At 38.8% G+C, this 22193-nt stretch overlaps 1 protein-coding gene across 2 annotated transcripts in view; it reads right to left on the reverse strand.

The window, feature by feature from the left end:
* Positions 1-3220: 3220 nt before the first annotated feature.
* HACD2 (3-hydroxyacyl-CoA dehydratase 2) overlaps positions 3221-22193 on the reverse strand; it is a 39562-nt gene continuing 20589 nt past the window's right edge. For both annotated transcript variants that reach the window (XM_075933131.1, XM_025178756.2), the window contains exons 4-7: positions 16971-17059; positions 8730-8851; positions 6654-6832; positions 3221-3487 (exon numbers count right to left, since the gene is read on the reverse strand). In XM_075933131.1, coding sequence (XP_075789246.1) covers positions 3405-3487; positions 6654-6832; positions 8730-8851; positions 16971-17059 — 473 coding nt within the window. In that variant the 3' untranslated portion in view covers positions 3221-3404. The remainder of the gene's footprint in view (positions 3488-6653; positions 6833-8729; positions 8852-16970; positions 17060-22193) is intronic.

Here is a 22193-nt window from a genome sequence, read left to right on the forward strand (position 1 = left end):
TTCTGCAAAGTCCAAGAAAAAAATATTGCGTACACAGCGATAACCATTAAGGATTATCCACTTGCTATTTCATACTCAAATATATTTTTGCTTTTTTCCTTACATGGTAGCAACCAGTATTCTCTATAAGCTGAGTGCTTTGGCGGCCACCCAGAAGAGATTCAGGGCTGCCCAGATGATTAGCAAAGCACCAACAACAAGGCAGCATGTGTTTCTACAGGTGATGCACATCTGCACATGTCTCGGTACACATCATAAACTTTATTCCACATATGGATGGGAAAAAAAGAGGGAACACTGCTACCAACACTCCATATTTCATCCAGAATTTTATTATTTGGATTTCAGCAGTTAGTATCACTGGTCAGTAGTTCAAATCCAGGTAGAGAGCACAGAATCCATTTATTACACAATGAAACAACACAAACTAATATTTCGTGAAGAAACTGTTTCACTACATCTGGTAGAAATATCTTCCAAACATGCATAAAAATTCTTAAGTTTAATCTTTGAGAGCTCTATGTAATATCTGGTTCCTATATATACAAAAAATACATTTAACTTATAATTATCTTACCCAATTAAAGACTTATAAAATTACAATTTTATTCTTCACAACATACAAAAAATACAAAATGACTATTATAATGAAGTTTTCATCCAAATTTCACTATAGGAATATGTATCCACATATACCTGATTTGATATATATATTCATCATGAATATTTGTATCTCGAAAGATTATTTTAAAATGACTTTGCAGATTGGCATTTGTATTGACCAATCTTTTCACTGGTAAATAGAAAATTTTTGAGAGAAAGGTTATACTGTGAAAAATTATAACCTATCTGTACCTTTAATCTGCATTTTACAGCAAATTACACTATGAACATTTCTACAACTCCAGATGTATCTTGTCTACTAGGAAGGACATAGTGTTTCTTCCATGTAATTACAAACTTGGATAAAGCAGCATAGGATGACACCTGACTATAAACTGCTATTCACATAATGAAAACCACAAAAAACAGAAGCACATATCTCTGTAGCAGTTTGGTGATACCAGTGAAAAGGAGAAAATATGTGGGGGTCAAGTAAACAGTTTATGAAAAAGAATTCTCTTGATTGTACCAAATAAAGTACCCATAAAACTCTCCACTCTTGGGTTTACATAAGCTGAATTAAATTTCAGTGACAGATACACTCTTCACAGTATGGTCATCAAAAAAAGAAAATTAACAAAGAAACCAGTTATTAAAAAGTATCTTGGAACCTAATTCTGCAGTCCTTATTCAGGATGAACTTTTACCAACTTAAACAGGAGCTAGATTCTTATTTGTACTAAATGCATTTTACATGCTGAAAATGTAGAGCAGTGAATCCTTTAATAGGTTTTTGTTTGACAAGAAGATTTTTTATAACCAAACATTTATTTTTCATGTTTGGGAGCGTTTGCTCAATTTTTTTAAACATAGGAGATCATTTATATATATGGTCAATTACCTTTATATATGGTATTGTGTTACTGGTACAGAAATAAGTAATAAAACTCCGAAATATAAAAACTCATCTATTTAAATAGGTAATTTTACAGAGCCTTCTTCCTCAGTCTCAAAAATTTGTGGCAATCACTCTGCTTCTTAGAAAATTCAAAGCCATCTAATTAAAATTATATTAACTTCCCACCAATATAGTTAATATAACCCATTTCATATATCATTCACACAGGCCAAAATCTTAGACATGGGAGCCTAAAGTTAGACTCCTAACTCCATATTTAGGCACTTAATCAAGTGGCTTGATTTTCAAAGGAATTGAGCATCAAGAATTCCCACTGATTTTAGTGGGAACTGTGAGCATTCAGAATTTGTGAAAGTCAGGCCATTTTGATTTATGTGTCTATCAATGGATAGATTTAGGTGCCTCCCTTTGAAAACAGTGGCTATTATTAACATGGATAGCCAATTTGAAGGAGAGATTTATTGTTCAATAAAGTAGTAAGTTTACAGTATGTTGCACAGTAAATCAAAACCAACCACTACGATTATCTCTACATTTCAGCCCCTCCCTCGGGTTGCCGTGGTATCATTTATGCTGCATTATAAATTTGGCTATTTCCATATTAAAAGCTCTTAACCATTTTGAGCACTGATAAAAATTCAGGTGTACTTTTTTCAAAGGAACAAGAAGCAGTGTTGCCAACAAAAATAAAAGATTTAGATTTTTTTTCTTTTAGAAAAACCTAAAATAACTGTAACTATAAATCTGTTCATGAAAATACTCCGTGAATTACCACATTTTTTAAAAATAAATAAATATTGGTTTAATAGCACCATTAAAATTAGCTTTAACAGTATCATTGACATTGTTGACTTAAAGCAGCCAAACACAATTTGGAAAGGCTCTGTATAGAACTTATTTAGACTATGATTGTGTACATTTATTATTAAAGTTGAAAGTCAGAAATTTATTTCAACTCTCTCTTTGTTTACAAGTGCATAAACAAAAAGAAGCTGTTAATGAGCTATGGACAACAGTAAGAACTTATGGGGTAACTAAAGGTATAAAGGGAGGAAAACACAGTTACCAAGTGACATGTCCTAGTATTACTTTGAACAGATCCACAAGTCATGATATTGTTTCACCCAATTATTTCAGAAAAATTAAAGTTACACTTTCTCCCCTATATATTTAAAAAAAATGATCTGAGGCTGCTGTACAAAAGGCAGTTTTAATATTTCAGACCAGAATTACAGCCTCTGTAGGGAAAATACTAGAACATCAGAGCTTGAGGTATTCAACAATATTTAGATAACATATGCTGGTAGGACACCTTACAGTTTAAATTCCTAGAGAATCACATTCCTCTTAGGTTTCAAGAATTGCTTCCCTGCTCTCCCTCCCACTTGCCTTTCAAGTTCAGAAATTCTCTTGCTAGATTTAAGCAATCTGCCTGGTTACTGTTGTCCCAGACAAAATCAGAGCTTTCCAGAGAATATAGTTTGCCCCTACAGAAATACATACAATTTCTGGCATGCAGTCAAGCGCTTTTACAAAAGCAATTGCAATAAAATAATAATAATAATAATATAATCCCAATTCAAGCACTGTATTAGTGGGTACAACTTTATCACTCACTCTGTAACTTTCAGGTATCGAGTGATAAATGAAAATCTCATTAGCAAATATAGGTAAAATCTAAAGAGTCAAAGTCACATGAATTTCTCCATAGCAGTGCATGCTGAAAATTATATTCTAGCGTTCTATATGGTGACATTTAAAAAAAAATAATCACATTAGTTACTCTATTGTTTTTAAACTCCTGGTTAACTTTGTATAAATGTGCTGGGTTACTGAAAGTCTGCAGCATTTTGGTGTTTGAAAAGTTCTGAAAGAGCTGGAATTACTCAGATTTCTTGTGTTCTTCATTATGGGAAAGTATCTTTCTCCTCTGATGTAGCATGTGGAAATACAACTGAGGAAAGACTGAAAAGAGAATAGACTCATGTAAATAAAAGTATGAAATCGGGTTTGTGTCTAAACAAGACACAATCACACATTTAAGATAATCTCCCTACCTTTGAAAATAAAAAATTGCTTATCCACTTTCTCATAAAAAATTGTGGAGAAAAATAGAAGCAGTGGATGATGCACACTACTGTCCCTTCTGACTTCAGATATCATGCATCAATATCAGTACAATTTTATTTTATTTCAAATACAAAATACTATATATTATTTTTGTGCATGACATAGTGTAGATCTGCACTCCAATGTATGCATCAAGATAACGTAACAGAACACTGGCAGAATGTTTGCCAGACTATATATCTAACTACAGGTTGTACCTCCCTGGTCTGGCACCCTCGGGACATGAGTGGTTCCGAACCAGAGAATTTGATGGACCGGGGAAGTTCAGTGCTGGCTCCTCTGCTGCTGTGGGGCTCTGCTGCAGCAGCTGCAGATGGGGTGGCTTTGAGTGAGTGGGGACTGATGGGGGAAGTGCTTGGGAAAAGAAGCATGGTGGCTTTTGGAGCCAGTGGCCAGGGATCAGGAGTGTAGCACCTTAAGAGCTCATCAAACCCCACAGCCACCAGGTTGCACTCCCGGCCCTCAGTCATGAGGCTCAGCAGCCAACCTGCCTCTTCGCCCAAGTGTCCCACTGCCTCCGTTCTCCACCTCCCACCCTGAGCTTAAACACCACAAATAAGCTATTTATGGCACTCTGGAAGTGCAAGGGAATAGTTGCTAAGGGTAGGGCCCTGGCTTTTCCCTGTGAATGCTCTATCTTGAGAGCACCCACCGAGATGCCGGGTGAGGGAAGTCCAGATTATAGAGGTCCAACCTGTAGGAGCTAAACAAACACAGAGTGAAAAGATTCCTGAACTATACACACAGAATAGGAAGAAAAGCTCTTGGGAGGTAGGGGGGAGGTAAAAAGAAACAAATCTCAGAAAGTAAACAAATTGGGTATAAGTTTCTTTGATCCTGAAGGAAGGATACAAAGAGTCAGAAAGTGGAATAAGATTGTGTTTATACTATAAGTTATAGTGTTTGCAGCATGGGAGAACAAAATGTGAGACTGAAATCATGCACATATGATATGAAGAGCTAAACAAGCCTGAATACTAGTTCTAAACAAACTCAAGATCCTTTCATCCTAGTGAATCATCTGAGCCTGACAAGGTTAGTGTCAGCCTAGGTTATGTCAATTGTGTACTCCAGGAGTTTTCATAACAAACCAGATCAGCCCATGGATATTTAATTTGTGAATTAAAAAAGGTTTCAAAGGTGGCTATATATAAATCAGCACTTAATTCTTCTTTCACTTTATTTCTCATATAGTTTCTCCCCTATCCCCATTTAGATTATCTCCCATTTGACAGAATTCCAGATTATACTGTATTACTGCACTCCAGGGAAACTAGTGTTGATGAATACATAAACTTGGTAAGAAACATTGTTGCACAATTATTCCAATTAAACAAATGCAGGAAATCTGTCACACACAGGATCCATTATGAACAATCAAGATTTTCATGAGAGAATTATTTTGGTCAGAAGCGAATTTAACAAGACCGTCATTTTAAAGCTAAAGTTTTTCATGAAGTAGAGCTACAACAATAAGGAAAATTAATTATATGGTTTCCAATGAGGAAAGTTTCAAAAATTTGTAGTCACAGTAACCCCAGTATTTTCAAAGTTTTCAGTGGTAGTTTAGGGTCAGGAAAAGTGAGGGCACAGCAGAGTTGTGAAGTTGGTCAGCATGAACTGAATAAATTGATTTGACAGCTAAATTCTAATTCTCATGTACTACCAAAATATCAAAGGCTGCAAGTTTATGCAAGCAGACACCTAGTACAAGTTATACAATAGCAGACATATTTTAGGAATGTTTTTAATTCTTTGGGTCAGCACACATTTTAATGCTTATCTACCAGGGTGATCAGAAAAACATTTCACATGGTTGGATTATTATTTCGAAATTATGTATATATCTGAAAAATACTGATGAATCTACACTGGAAATAGAACATACAATCAGAAAGAGCGAGTCCTGCCCCAAAACTGAGTTATTTTAAGAGTGAGAGTAGATGCATTGTTGTGAAGACTCAGTTTTCTCCACCCTGCTTGGTTCCAACTACAATCCAACAATTCCAGTGGATGGATGAAAGTGAAAAAGTGAAACTTTTCTTCTTTGTGTATAAATAAATCCAAAGTTACTCTGCCTCTTTGGAGCTAAGCCAATTTATTATTCTTGGACACAAATGAATGAAATGCAGTTTTCATAGCAGATGGAAAAGTTTATGACTTTTGTGACATCAAGATTCATAAGAAGCCTTACTTAGGAGATAATAAGCGCTGGTTGTAGAATTCAACACTGTTCAAGTTTAAATCTTACTTAGGATACGATGCATCATTCTGCATAGACTAGAAGGCTACGTAGATAATAAAAAGTTCAGAGAAAAAACAGCTGTAGAAATAGCTAGACACCAACAGCATTATCATTACATTTTGAACTTCAGATTCATAATGGTATAACTGTATTGGTTACAAGTTAACTTTAAAACAACACAGATCAAAACACAAGACCTATATTATATCTTTCTAAATTATGAGTCAGACAACCTCTCCCCCTCAAGAGAAGATACAAAAACAGTGTTCCCCACAAAGATAATTTTTGTTTGAGCAGAAGTACATTGCTCTCCTGTTTGTGTGAGGCAGCAAATCTGCCACTCAACTACTTAACTACTGGAAAATTCATGAAGAGGTAAATAAGACAATCCTAAACAAACAAATATCTGTATAACTATAGACTAACTGTGTTCAGAACAATTAAGTCCCATAAATGGATGAGAGCAGCATAGAAAAAAATAATGTAAACAATCAACATTTGCAAAAGATACTACAATTATTTTATATTTCAAACACAGAGGGAAAAAACCCTAGATTCTTAATTACCCAAGTGTGGCAAACATTGGCAAATGCTGACTGCTCTAATTCTACTTTGGTCTGATCTTTATTCTTTAAGAAACTTTCAGAAAAGTATGTTGCTACTAGTTCGCTACACATACAGTTTAATCACTCAGTTTCTCAGTAAGTTTTGTATATATCGTTTTCACACAAAACCCTAACATAAAGGTATACTTACTTGGAATATAAGAGATCATAACCAGGATCAGGAATGTATAGTAATCAAAAGAAAAATTGTATTTGTTAGGTAAACTAATGGAATACAAGCCAGCCTGTCTGACGAAGGGCAAGGCAGCATATATTGTGAGTAGTTCTCCCGAGACTCCCATTGGATACAATACTATGAACAGTGTGTACCTAGAAAAAAACATTAGGATATAAAAAAAATCAGTCCCAAACTATAAGAAGTGAAATTATTAGTTACATTTTGATGATTACTCCACATTTCAATCACCACAAAAAATTAATATTTGCCTTATTTCAGCGTTAATTGATATTTGATTAGAGCAGCAGGAGCAAGATGAGGCAGCTATCTTCCAGTAAAATGTTCACACCAATAATTAAAATTTCACTGAATGCAGAAGTGTCTTCAATAAGCTGCACATTATATTGGAATATAACCCTATAAAATTGCAATTCATATTTCATAACCATTGTAAGTCCCTATCTGCTTTAAATCTAGTCTAATAAGAACGAAAAGTACTTGCAGGTACAGTAACTGTCCCTGAACCTCTGCCAATTTGAGGGTTTTCCATCACATTTGCTTTTTAAAAGACATTTTGCCTTACTGCTATATGAAATATCTGTACAAAGGAAGCGGTCTAAAATACAGTGAAACTAACTATACACAGAATGCAGTCCATTTTTTTCTTCCCTCTCTTATAACAGAGATAACTTACAACAATAATTAATATTTTCAGACGGAAGTGTTATTTTAAATTTTTTTAACTGAGGTTCCTTTAAACTAGATAATATAGGAGTCTACTGCAAGATAAAGAAATTTAACATATGTATTACATCACTGATGGTCAGCTACCAACATCAGCTTATGAAAGGATAACAGAAACTTTTAACAGGATCACTGGCATTTCTTTAATGTTCTTTCCCCACTACTCTGAGAAAGATGCATATAAAAAGAAAATTAACTTTAATACTTTATAATTTGGCAGGAGGACTCAGAAGATAAACTTAGGACCTCAAGCTACTACTTTTTTTTTTTTTTTTTAGAATTGCTAGATTGAGTGTACATTGTCCTTTGAATTTCCATGTTCCCATGTAGCCAGAATCTTAAAACTGGTATTCATATTCACTATGAGAAAACAAAAAAATCAAAATTTGATTGTTACTGCGAAGTAATCAGTCTGATCTATTGGATTACAAACTCTTATTTCTCTTCTGAGTTAGTGTTGAAAGTTAGTACAGAAAAACTCCAATAGTCCAGCATCCAATAGTCCAGCACTTCTGATAGTCTGGCATCAAAATGGCAAGACCCTAGTGAGTGAACTTCGGCAAATGAGTCACAAGATAACAGCGGCGGCAGCTGAACTGAGCAAAAAGGGTAAAAAAGGCTTAAAAACGAAAACATTACAGTATACTGTATACAGTATGTACAATAAAAAGGGTTAAGAACACTTTATATACAGTATATAATGTATACAGTGTGTGTATATATATATATATATATATATATATATATATATATATATATATATATATATATATATATATATATATATATATATATATATATATATATAACATAACCAGTTTATATTACCTCCTGATAGTCCGGCATATTTGATAATCCGGCACCACTTAGGTCCCATAGGTTCCGGATTATCGGAAGTCTACTGTACATTCATTCACTATAGACCACTGATTATGGAAAAAGCAAATGTAATATCTGATACTTCTACCATTAGTCACCAAAAAAAAAATAGAGTAAGTTTATTACAAGAACTTTTATTTCTTTCACAATCACTTTGGATATGGGGCCTCCAATTTGGAGAAATTAAAGATCATTAATGTCAACTTCTATTTAACAGATTTTAAGCAAACAAATTGCCAGATGGGAGCAAGAGCTGGACATGGAAACATATTCACTTGTGGCTATGGGGTGACCTCCATTAGCTAGTAATTAAAGCTGTTGTATACCACCATTATTTTCACTGCTTGCTAGACTAATTTTCTTTTCTGTCAAGTCAGTAAAATATGTGGGTGCTGCAAAGGTCAACTGGTCTTTTATGAATCTTACCTGGCCCATTTGATGAGGTAAGGGAGATGATTTAATAGGCTAAATGTATAAAAGGAATAACGTATAATTTCAGTGATCGTCCAGGCAACAACAAATAAGAGGACGCTATCTTCATTCTGTACCTATTAAAGAGAGGAAGAAAATATACAGTACAACGTCAGAAGTTATAAGAAGAAATAGTTCTCAAAATAATCCACCCTTTCACTTTGTTTTATTGCTTTACTTAAAGTGAATTCCGAAGATTCAGCTGAAGATCAACATGATGTTTTAGTAACCATTTTCCCTGTTAATTCTAAACATTCTAATATTGAAAAATTCTGAAGAAAAATTGAAAGTATTTTTTAAAAGTATGAAAACCTGCTATTTTATCACTTTGAGCTACACGGATGCTTCCCCTTACCCTACACAATACATTAGGCCTAAATGAAATGCAGAAAACCCATGAGATAATTTTATACTACCTAAATTCCCAACCTTGTACCCATCCCATATTGCGTCTTCAGTCTCACCAGGGAGGCGCTATTAGGTTCAGTTAGGAAAGGGAGAATGGTCCATTGGCTGGGCAAGTCACTTAGCCTCTCCATGTCTTGGTTCACCATGTATGCAATTAGGATATGTCACAAGACATATTTGAGGCAGGGAAAGTAAATACATTAAAAACTGTTTGGCGCTCAGCTACTATGGTGTTGGGGGCCATTTTATTTTTTTATACACACACACACACACACACACACACACAGAGAGAGAGAGACAGAGAGAGAGAGAGATTTACACCGCTCTAAATATTGGAAATTGGAGGTTGCTAGTTTCAGATGTGAAAGAGTTTTTGGCACCCAGGAACGTATGGGAGTCTATTTTAGTTTTGTGAATCCATGAGACAGCTGAAGCTTTTAGCACTGCAAGGAAGTGCTCCCCTCCCACTCACAGCCTTTGTGTATAAAGGGTGAAGGGGAAAAAAGGCGGAGCGGACAGGAGGACTCATGAGCTACCTCTGTAAACTTGGCAACTATCTGCCTCATTGCATCTTTTCCCTGTTCCTGCTACTATATCCAGTGCAAAATCTGCTAAAATTAGGAGTAGTGAAATAGTTAACATTGATATTTAAGCATCATGTGGTTTCACTGTAAATACATTGAAATACATCAGAATGGGCCATTCTGCTCTAAGATATATTGTTTCACAAAGACATTACTGCCTCAAATTCAATCAATTCACATTTTGAAAGGTATTTTCACAAACATAAGATTTTTTTTAAAGAAAGCTTACATTTTGAATCATAAATTCAAAATAGGACATCTTATGTGTCCATAAAATACATTATAAATAGGAGCAAGCTCTAATAGCTTAGTTCAGGAAACACTTTTAGGCACAGTTTTCTTTCAGGAGAAAAATGTCATGAACTTTCTCTGATATTAGCGAACACCTTGAGCCCAATTTTGCTGGACCGTAGAACAACAAAAGCAAAACAGCTCACCTACTGGTACTTGCATATTTTCCTTTTTTCTCCAACTCTTAAAAGAGGAAAAGGAAGTCAGTAGGTATGGGTGGTACACACACAATACACCCTGGGTAAAGTACATGCACACACACAAAAAAAGGAACAAGAAAATATATGGGCTTAGGGAAATGTTTGCTCATAAATAGGACTGATCATATGTTTGCTTGTCAAAAGCTCATGGGACAACGCATAAAAATGCTATTTTATTACACTCAAACTACAAAAACAGATGGCATTATATAAGAAAAACCCAGCAACCTCAGAGAACATTTTTGCTGTTATTCGTGATCATTTTGCCTGTAATAGTATTTCAAGTTACTCCTTCCTCACTCTGCAATATGAAACCCTGATCATTTGTTTGCGACTGTATATCAATCTCATTAATATATAATATATAAATAATAGTTCTTTATGGCAGGAATCAGGTTTCTTACGTATTTCTAGAACACCTAACAAAAAGGAGTCCTAACTCCTGTTTGGGAGCTTTGGGTAATACTGAATCAAATACCAATTGCAAAGTTTACTCCTCAAGCTGGGGAAAATTAGGAGCACTGCACAGACAGGGATAGGCAGTTTCAAAGCACTCAATAGCTGCTCCTTCTGGTCAAATCAGGAGCAGCATTTGGTGAGTTCATCAGCCAATGTGTTTTCCATTGAAAAAAGGAGGGACCCTGATGAAACAAGATTCAGACAAATCTTAAAAAACAACAAATAGTCTAGCAGCACCTTAAAAGACTAACAAAACATGTAGATGGTATCGTGAGCTTTCGTGGTTACAACTCACTTCTTCAGATGACCAGCTCATGATACCATCTACATGTCTTGTAGTCTTTAAGATGCTGCTAGACCATAGGTTCCCAACCTGGGGGGCATGAAGAAATTCCAGGGGGGTACGAGGTGACCCAGCCCCCCCGTTAATCGCCCCCCCAAAGAAAGAGCCCAGTCCGTCCAGTTAAAAAAATTCAGAAAATACCACATGTGAAATTACCACTTGAGAAAAAATTCTGACATAAATGTGTGTGTGTGTATGTGTGGGGAGGGGGAGGAGGGGGAAGGAGAGGAGAACCCAGATAGTTCTAATCTAATTCCATGGTATAATTTTCTGTTGTCATAAATCATAGTCGTCTTATTCGCAGTTTCCCAATCTGCACTGAGAACAGTTGTGTATGAAAACTATAAACATGAAACACTGCTCTACCAATCATTGCAAAGGCCATTTAACCAACCAATGTGGATGATGTCTTAGAACTGCATTTAAACCAGCATCCAGACCTGGTGGTCAAACAATGCTAGAAGCTAGTTCAGTAGGAGGTATGCCTGAACTATTTAAAAACTGTTCTCAGCCAAGACTCTTTACAGCAAAGCCAAAGATTGAGAATTCATTTTCTTCAGCATTTTTAGCTACGACAATTCTTTATATCACCACAAGTTACCAGTTACTAACAGACATACTAGAATTCTATTGATCATGACTTTCTATGTTTTTGGACACTTTAACTGAATTAGTTTTATTTGTCCAAGAGGCACATTGCCAAACCGCAAGGGCCTGATTTAGTAAACAATGCCTCAAGCGTCTTATTTGATTAGACACAAGTACTATTAATTCAGCAAAAGTGTCACCCACACTTGTTGCCTTACAAGGAAATAATCTGGGGGAGCAAAAAAAAAAAAAAAAAAAAAGGACAGCAATATTTTACCAACCCAGCAGCTTACTGCTGTGCTCAAAAGTCATTTGCACTCATTAAAACTCCTTTTTTAAATTTTAGTTTTTAAGATATCCCTTTTTATCCTATAGCCTTGGGATGCAGTACTAGATATTTGTTTAAAGTATAGTCCATGCTCTTAATATGACTGAATATTTAACATGCTTCTTAACAAAGCTGTTTAGACCACAGATATAAATTTCTGTCGACAGCTATGTCAAATTGATTTATTACCAATAAGGATCTTAGATTTCTTTTAGCTTACCTACACAAATATGAATAGGAAGCAACCATTACATTAGTCAAAACAAAAAGAAGAGACTATTTTGGGATGTAAAGTTAACATTTGGAATTTAGGAAATATGACAAAACAAGGATATTTATCCAATCTCAATTGTTTTCCCTCATGCATATGTATGAAAGATGTCCCAAGGATGGGGGTGAAGAAAAAGGGAGTTCTTCACGCTTTTTGAAGTTATGGTGTGTAAAGGTTAGGGATGTTAACAAGCGGGGTTTTTTTGGTAAACATGTAACCACTGACATTTTCAGCAGTTACATGTTTACATATGGGGGGAAAGAGATGGCTCTGTGGGAGCCGGTGTGTGTGGGAAGCCAGCTTTTAAGCTGGCTCCCCATGAGCACCAGCTCCCACCTGTCCCCTCACACTGCTGCCTCTGTAAACGTGCACCCATTTAAACGTGTACACTATCGCATCTCTAGTAACAGGTCTCCTTCATACTCAAAATGGCTGAACTGTTTTGCTCAAAATTTAAAAACAAGAATAATCTTTGGGCAGAAAGCCTTTCTGGAAAACTTCACCCCACAATGTGAATATTTTCAAAAGTGATAAATGATTGAAAATGGGTGGGTGCTTAGAAAGGAAATATGATAAAAATGTTAATTATAAGAGTAAATACAACTCCTTCCAATCCTCCTTTATTATCTTCACAAAGAAAATGTTAGGTTCTGAACGGATATAGGGACTGATGCACAAGCTGTTTCAGTGTTACTATTACTCCAGTTTTGTGACAAGGCAAGTATTATTGTATTAGTGTAAATAATGATGAAATCGGCCTACCGTGTTTTGTCATTATGAGTTTTAAACTTTTGTAAAGCGGACTTCTTATTTTATTAGCCCTGATAAAAGCTCTTGCAAGCCCAATAAATAATAATATCCTAATAAACTAGGATATTAACCTATTCAATGGGCCATCTTTCTTTTCAAGTAATTTTTAGCATACTCGATTGCAGGCAATGTTATAAAATACAGAGAGAGAATGCAAGGATCCCTGCACACCTCCATCAATAGTTATATCCTGTTTTGGAAAGACCATTTATAAAAATAAAATATATATTAGTTTTCATTTTGTCAATCTTTGACCTTTCTGATGAGACAGCTAGTGAAAGTGCCAGTCCTGGTACGAACACCTTTCTACTGGAACTGGAGAAAAATAACCAAATTGCATTTCATACAGGCCATCAACAAGCCATCAGATAACAGCAAGGTTCAGTCACTACTGCTCTACGTAGATTCAAACATATGATATGGAACTGGAAGGCCTCTCATTATTATTCTAACATTTTTTCTTGACCAGGGTTTTGCTCTAACCATTCTCTTGCTCTTTTTAATTTGGTACCACAATCCTGCCACACACCAAACAGATGCCAAGCAGACTCCAATCAGGATGTAATTACACTTCATAAATAACAGTTGAAGAGCAGATATTGCACCACGTGCTGGACCTTCCCTTTAAGGCTAACAATTTCCAGGCCTTAATGTCCCAAGTAAAACAAGCTAATCTCTCCCCCATACAACATCACACAATGCTTAACAGAAGTCTATCATGCAGCTATAAGTTAATGCATCTATAAACATTATAGCACCAAACCAAACAAAATAATCAGAAGCACAAATGTGTTAACAGCAAGATTCATGCTTCAGATCATATCAGAATAAAAGTTTCTAGCTGGTCAGGATACAGAGGAAGAATATGGTACTGATGTTTCCTCTTTCCAAGTCTCTATCATATCTACAAGCACTTTGGAAAGCAGGGTATTAAATGCTTCTAACTCGAGAAGTTAAATGGCAAAATTGAAGTTTATTTAAAAAAACCTCATCATGCATATCCATATTATGTCTTACAAAATCCATAAAGGTGCGTAAATTTAATCCTGGACTTCATCAACGAGAGCAGTTGTGCAGACAGCCCTTTAGAAAAAGCAGAACACTCATGACACTGTAAATGTCAGACATTACAATACCAAACCTACCTGGGATCTGGTGTCCATAGATCATATCTTCACCTGACTTGTTACCACTTTCTCAGCTTAACACAAGCCACTTCTCTCATTATATATACACACACACACACACACATATATTTGAATCTCATTTTATATATATATATATATATATATGTATACATATATATATATATATATACACACACACACACACACACACACACACTCTCCTGCTTCCGTAACTTCCACTCCAATTCCTCTGAAGAAGTGGGTTTTCCCGTCAAAAACTTATGCCCTAATAAATCTGTTAGGGTATGTCTAAACTACATCCCTTTTCGATAAAGGGATGTAAATTAGACGTATTGAAAGTGCAAATGAAGCAGGGTTTTGAATTTCCCGCACTTCATTTGCGTAATTGCGTCATGGTGCTTCTTCGAAAAAGCACCATTTTGAAAGTAAAACCACGGTCTAGACACGGTTTTTTCGAACACAGCAGGCTTTTCCGAAAGATCCTGTAAACCACAGTTTACAGGATCTTTCTGCAGGCTTTTTCAAAAGATCCTGAAACGCAGGATCTTTCGAAAAAACCTGCCGTTTTCAAAAGAACTGTATCTAGACCGCGGTTTTACTTTCGAAATGGTGCTTTTTTTTAAAAAGCGCCATGATGCAATTATGCAAATGAAGTGTTGGAAATTCAAATCCCCGCTTCACTTGCACTTTCGAAGGGCCAAATTTACATCTCTCTGTCAAAACAGGGATGTAATCTAGACACAGCTTTAGTCTCTAAAGGTACATCTACACAGCAGCGTTATTTTGGAATAACTGATGTTATTCTGAAACAACAAAATGTGCGTCTACACAGCAAGCCATGATTTCAAAATAATGTTGAGATGGAGGATTTCTTACTCCAACTCCTATAATCCTCATTTTATAAGGAGCAAGGGAAATCTAAAGAAGAATGTTCTTCCTTCAACTTCCCGCTGTGTAGACAGCGTCAAAAGCTGAGTTAAACAATTTCGATTTCAGCTACGCAATTGACGTAGCTGAAGTTGCGTATCTTAATTTGACTTTTGCCCTGCTGTATTGATGTACCCTAAGGTGCCACAGGACTCCTCACTATCTCTAATTTCTACTTTACTATTCTTGTTTACAAAGCACCATGCACCCCAATGGCAAGATAGAACTAACAATATTTTCACCTGCGGTACATTTATTTGCTCCTAATTAACATCTCAATTCCATTTTGCTTGTAATGAAATTTAGCAGTCATCTCTGGTGTTTTGCTGGAGTCAACAGGGACCAGAACATTACTATACTGAAATCCTTCAGATACATCTGTTGGAGGAAGAGCAAATGTATTGGTATTTTGGATTTTATAAGGAAAAATGTTGACAGGATTATTTCAAAATGTTAGAAAACCTGCAACACTGTGGCATTAATAAAAAATGTGATCAATATCTTGATCACCTTGTTAGTATATCATACTTTTCCTCCACTTATTTTTAAATTTTTGTGTTGTCTTCCCATATATTTGGAGAGCTCAAATAATACCTTGGATTACTGTAATATCCACTAATGAATCGTGAAAAAAGGAATATTCTCTTTAATATAACTCAGTACAAAGAACAGAATGTTAGAAATACTGTTCAGGAAACTACTGCAAGCTTATTATGGAATGCAAAGACACCTATAATTCTCTATCCTATGCCAACTCAAAACAAAATTTTTTCTATTACCTTAACATACAACAAAAAGGAATATGATATACAAGGCATCCCTGCTATACTTCAAGATATGTTCAAAAAAGTGGACATATAGTGAAAGGACAAAGTAGGGAATTTTTTTCCCATGGCAGACTTCTGTTTGTACAAATTGGTCTTTTTTTGTGTGTGTTACAAAAGAGCAGGGAACAGGAAGACTTAAAACAAAACAGTTCCCACAAGTGTCAACAACGCTAGTATAGAACCAACGTATAACAGGGCAGCTTATCGTGGGGATGCCCTGAGAGCAAGATTCAGGTAACAATGGTTTGGGACTGTCCGACTCAAAATGATACACTGAAAAAAGTGAGATCTTGGGTTTATTTATGACAGTAGGTTCAAGAAATGGAAATTACACATTTAAAGGAGGAATCTCAAATGAAGACATCGTGACAATCCGTCACTGGTTCTTCTAGAATCACCACCAATTCACAGTAATTTTTCGGGGGAAAAAAAAACTACTGTTGGATAACTACAATCATCCTAGCCCCCTTCAAAGTCCAGACCAGTGGTGTAATGGTAATTTTAGAAGTGGAAGAGCTTAAGATTCAACTAGCAAAAATACCTGAAATCCAAACAAAACGGTAGTTGTCCAGAATTATGATTTTTACGACTAATGAGATCCACTAGTATTTGAAACAGAAGCAAATTATTTCAGTCTGATTATCACACTATATAGAGAGTAACCACAAGTGAAGCAAAATACCAGAAAGTAAGCCTTTCCCATTCTTTCATGTGCACAATATTCTAAATGAAAGTGGAATTACTGTATCAAAAATGTAAGAGTCTCAAACTAAGCATGGGAAGTAAAAGCATTGGTCAAAGAAAATGCCATTATGTAACATGTACATTTTATATATATGTATATATATAAAATAACATTAAACTGAAGTCAAATATACTTTCTAGAGTTTATAGAATTCTTATACAAACCATTCAGCTGTGGAGAGGCACAGAAGAATATAGTTAAATAAAAGTGACTAACTCTGTTCTCTTTGTAGCATTACCTGAAGTCCCTCATGCGGCTTAAACTTACCTCTTTTACACTGTGTGTTACAGCCCACGTCAGGAAAACCCTTGACATCACTTGGAAAGCAGTCAGGACAACAGAAGAGGGAACAATGCCTGAAAGATATTTTAGGACTGATAAATACAGTAAAACTGACTATTTTAGAGAAAGAGATTTGCAAAGGCAAAAGGTTATTTAGCAAAATTCCAGGAAAACTGAACTTTTAGAACACAAAAGCATGAACTTCAATTTAGACTGTGTCCTATCATGTGTTTGTACTAATGGGATGCCTTAATTGGGACATTGGGCATTATCAAAATATAAATAAGAAATAATCTCTGTATCAAAATATAAATAAGAAATAATCTGTTTTACTGAAAATAGCATGGCACAACCTTAACACAAAAGGAGCAAACTGGTGAGTAAGCCTATGTCTACACTAGGGATGTGAACGACTAGTCGACTATCCGATAAACAAATGTTTATCGGATAGTCGACACACTAGTTGACTAGTTGCTTCCCCCACCCTTGCTGCCTCTATCAGAAAGAGGCAGAAAAGGTGGAGAGGGAAGTGGGAGGGTGTTTCAAAGCGGCAGCACTGCATGGAGCCCGGGACCAGACCCTGGGCTCCACACGGCACTGCCGCTTTGAAACGTCACATGCAGCCTGGGGACAGCTAGGAACTGCACGCGGCATTTTCAAAGTGGCAGCGCTGCGTGGAGTCCAGGGTCTTCTGCTTTGAAACACTGCGTGCAGCCTGGGGCCAGCTGTCCCTTGGGCTGCATGCACAGTTTCAAAAAGCAGCACCACATGGAACCTGGGGTCAGCTGGGGACTCCCCTGCTGACCGCGGGCTCCATGCAGCACTGCTGCTTTGAAATGCCATGGGGAGCACAGGGCCAGTGGGGGACTGCTTGAGTCCCCCTCTGGCCCCATGCTCCTTATAGCACTTTCGCCTTTGAAGTGTAGCAACAGCCTTGGGGCTGTTGCTTCACTTAGAAGTTGGAGGCGCCCTTATTGACTAATTACCCAATTAATCTAAATTTAACATCCCTAGTCTACACTGCCCTTTTCTAGTTAGGGGTTTGCAAAAAAAACCACCCCATACCCCTGAATAACCGAAGTTCTGTGGATGAAAAGCATCTGTGTAGACAGTGCTTTGTTGGCAGGGGAGCACTGCAGTGTTCCCTCTAAAATTTTCCATCCATGAGCATAGTGAGTTTTGTCTTGTTCACCAATACCCATGTTATGTGTGCTTGAGTCCCATGACACCCATCAGTTACTAACAATATATATTTTTAAAATTGTTATGGAAGAAAGCCCCACTTATTGTGTAGATGCGTTAGTTTCTGCCCCATCTTCTGACCTGTTACATAGCTAGCACCCATCTCCTCCTCCATCCCCCACTACTCCCACCGCCAGTCCCATAGCCCCAACTCCTTGCAGCAGCAGTTGCCTGCCAACCCCATGGTCCCAACTCCCCGTGATAGCAGCCACCCACCAGCCCCATGATCCCAGTCCCAGGCAGCAGCAACTTCCTGCCAGCCCTACAGCCCCAACTCCCCACGGCAGCAGCCACTTGCTAGACCCACAGCTCCAATCCCCTAGTCCCAGGCGACAGCAGCCTCCTGCCAGCCACACTACCCCAATCCCACACAGCAGCAGCCATCCACCATGTCGCCTCCCGACATAGCTTCAGCCCAGGTGGCAGCCAAAGAAGCTGCCTCCTGCTGCGATCATGGCCGCAGACCCATCCTCACCCACCACACGGCCCCAGCCATGTGAGCAGCCACACCACGCCCCTCCCAAGTCCAGGACGATGAGTACTGCTGTGCATCTCTGCAAAGGAGGGAGGGTGTCTGTGTGCGGGGAGGGGCCTTCAGAAATTTTTGTGCACAGACGTGCACCTTAGAGGGAACATTGGCATACTACTACTCGTTGGGGGTGGTTCTATTTTGCCAGCAGGACGGAGCTCTCCTGCCAACGAAGAACAGTTACATGGGAGATGTTACATCGATGAATCGGTGATACTTTTGGCCTGTGAGTTTACATACCTAGTACATACAACTCAAACTATGGCATGATTTTCTACCTTCCTCAAAGAGCACAGGGCAGATTTAAAAAAGAGTAGCACTACTAGTGTTTCAGACAGCAAATGCCAGAAGCACTTTCTGCATCTAAAGGCCTCAAGCAACAGTGCTTCTAAATCATATTAGAATTAGACGACTTACCGAGCATTGAACAGTCCACACGCCAGAGATATCCAGGGACAGCAGCTGCTGCCCAGGGCAGGCCGTGTTGGTGAGGTCTGTGCTGCTGGCCAGCAGCTACTCCCCAGAGTTAGGGTGCTTGCTCTCTCCCTCCCCCCACACCCGAGTGGTCATTCGTGCGTATAACTGTCCCTGCTCTCATTCCCCTCCCTTTCTGTTCAATAAGAAACAATCACTTACCACGCACATCCCATTGTCCTGGCACAACCAAACCCTGTCCTTGATTTTAGTCATGAAACGAGGAAGCTGCCTACCAAATGTGGTGGTCCTAGCTTTTACTATTTAGGAGGAGTTCTTGAATAAACAGACTCTCAGACAAATGCACAAACTCTCTAAAATATACAGTAAATTGGAAAAGGTAGAGAAGGCCAATAAAAGTGATTAAGGGCATGGAACAGCTCCCGTATGAGGAGAGATTAAAAAGGCTGACACTTTTCAGCCTGGAAGAGACACAGCTGAGGGGGGAGCGGGAAGGGGCTATCACAGAGACCTAAAAAAATCATGAACGGTATAGAGAAAGTGAATAAGGAAGTGTTATTTACTCCTCCACATAAGGAGGAGAACTAGGGGATCACCCAATGAAATTAACAAGCAGCATGTTTTGATGGAAAAAAAAAAGTACTTTTTCCATATGCAAAGTCAATCTGTGGAATTCATCAGCTAGGGATCTTATAAAAGTCAAAACTAGGAGGGTGCGTTTACACTGCACCTGTAGCTCAATATAAGCTACGCAATTTGAACTATGGAAATTGTGTATCTTATTTCAAGTCAATTTCAAAATAGCTTATTTCAAAATTTGGTGCTGGCTACACAGCACTTCTTTCAAAATAAATCACTATTCTGAAATGTCCCTTACTCGCCACGGAATGAGGTTTACAGGGACATTGGAATAGCAAGCCTGTTATATTTCAAAATAACGGGCACACTCAAAAGACATGGAATAGTTATTTTGGGATAGGTATCTTGAAATAGCGCTGCAGCATAGAAGTAGCCTAATGGTGTTAAAGAAATTTGATAACTTCACGGAGAAAAAAATCCATCCATGGCTATTGGCCAAGATAGTTAGAGATTCATCTCTATGCTCTGGGTGTCCCTAGCCTCTGATTACCAGAAACTGGGAATGGATGACAGGGGATAGACTGCCTGTTTTGTTCATTACCCAGCATTGGCCCTTGTTGAAAGGCAGGACAGTAAACAAGATGGATATTTGGTCTGATCCAGTATGGCCCTCCTTTTATTAACTGAACACAAATTACTGCAATCATCATAAAAGTTCTTGGGAGATTAATAAATATTGGATAGGCACAAGGGAAAAAAAACCAGGCAAGGATGTGGAAGGATTCAAGAAAAACTGACAAAAAATAATGTCACAAGAATTAGTATCTCATATCAGACAAGCAGTACAGACTTCAAAAAAGATAATTCAGGCATTAGAAAATAGCAGGAATGATGGAAAGAACCATGACACCCATTTGAAGGTAAAAAAATAAATGAGGAATGGCACTTTTTAATATTGTCCATGTATTGATAGTGGGCAGATTTTTGAAATGTAGTCTGATAGAACTCCTGAGGAGCTCAAAAGATGCAGAAAAGGGTCTTGAAAAAACCCACCTGTAGTTTGCTTACTCATTTAAGAATATACAGGCAGTCCCCGGGTTACGTACAAGATAGGGACTGTAGGTTTGTTCTTAAGTTGAATCTGTATGTAAGTCGGAAATGGCGTCCTGATTCAGCCGCTGCTGAAACTGACCAGCGGCTGACTACAGGAAGCCCGAGGCAGAGTTGCTCTGCCCCGGGCTTCCTGGAATCAGCCGCTGATCAGTTTCAACAGGCTGAATCTGGACGCCAGTTCCAACTTACATACAGATTCAACTTAAGAACCCTAGGCGTACCCAAGTCAGCTGCTGCTGAAACTGATCAGCGGCTGATTCCAGGAAGCCCGGGGCAGAGCAACTCTGCCTCGGCTTCCTGTAGTCAGCGCTGGTCAGTTTCAGCAGCGGCTGAATCAGGACGCCTGGGGCAGAGCAGCTGGGGTGCTGCCAGGTTGGTCCAGTAGCGCCGAGTGGCACTGCGGGACCAACCGGCAGCGCCCCAGCTGCTCTACCACAGGCCGGAGAAAAGCCTGGTCTGCTTGGGGGGGGAGGGAGGCGCACTAGCTGCGCCCCCTCCTCCCCCCAGTAGACCAGGGAGACATGGGCGGCAGACCGAGACGCACCGCGGTCCAGCCGCCCGGGTCCTCCGCGGCTTTGCTCCGTGTCTCCCTGGTCTCCAGCAGACCAGGGAGACGCGGAGCAAAGCCGCGGAGCACGCGGGCAGCGGGACAGCCCAGACGCGCTGCGGCTGTCCCGCTGCCGGCGTCCTCCGAGGCTTTGCTCCCCATCTCCCTGGTCTGCTGTCCCGCGTGCTCCACGGCTTTGCTCCACGTCTCCCTGGTCTGCTGGAGACAGCAGACCAGGGAGACGGGGAGCAAAGACAGCCGCGGTGCGTCTGGGCTTTCCCGCTGCCCGCATGCTCCGCGGCTTTGCTCTGCGTCTCCCTAGTCTGCTGGGGGGGGGGGGCTTCCCCCTCCGCAGCAGACCAGGGAGATGCGGAGAAGCTTTTCTCGCCCCGGAGGACACGGGCGGCGGGACCGGGGCGCATCTGGGCGTCCCGCCGCTCCCGTCTTCCGGGGCAAAAAAAACCCCGTTCGTAACTGCGGATCCGACATAAGTCGGATCCGCGTAACTCGGGGACTGCCTGTAATTGGTTATAAAAATCCCATTCAGTCCAGGAAGGATTAACAAGCTGCTGTGGGTTCAATCACCTCAGCTCACTTCACTGCAAGAGCTGTCAGGCTTGCAGGGAGCAGTTGAAAGAAGAGAACCAGCTCTGTTTGGGACTGACTGGGAAGGAGAACAGATTAGCAGTCACCATGTCACGGCCAAGAGCCATCTGAAGACTGTTGTCTGTAGGAGAAGGAGATGTGAAACAGACCATTAAGT

The sequence above is a fragment of the Pelodiscus sinensis genome, chromosome 7 (genome assembly GCF_049634645.1).
Source record: "Pelodiscus sinensis isolate JC-2024 chromosome 7, ASM4963464v1, whole genome shotgun sequence".
Lineage (NCBI taxonomy): Eukaryota > Metazoa > Chordata > Testudines > Trionychidae > Pelodiscus > Pelodiscus sinensis.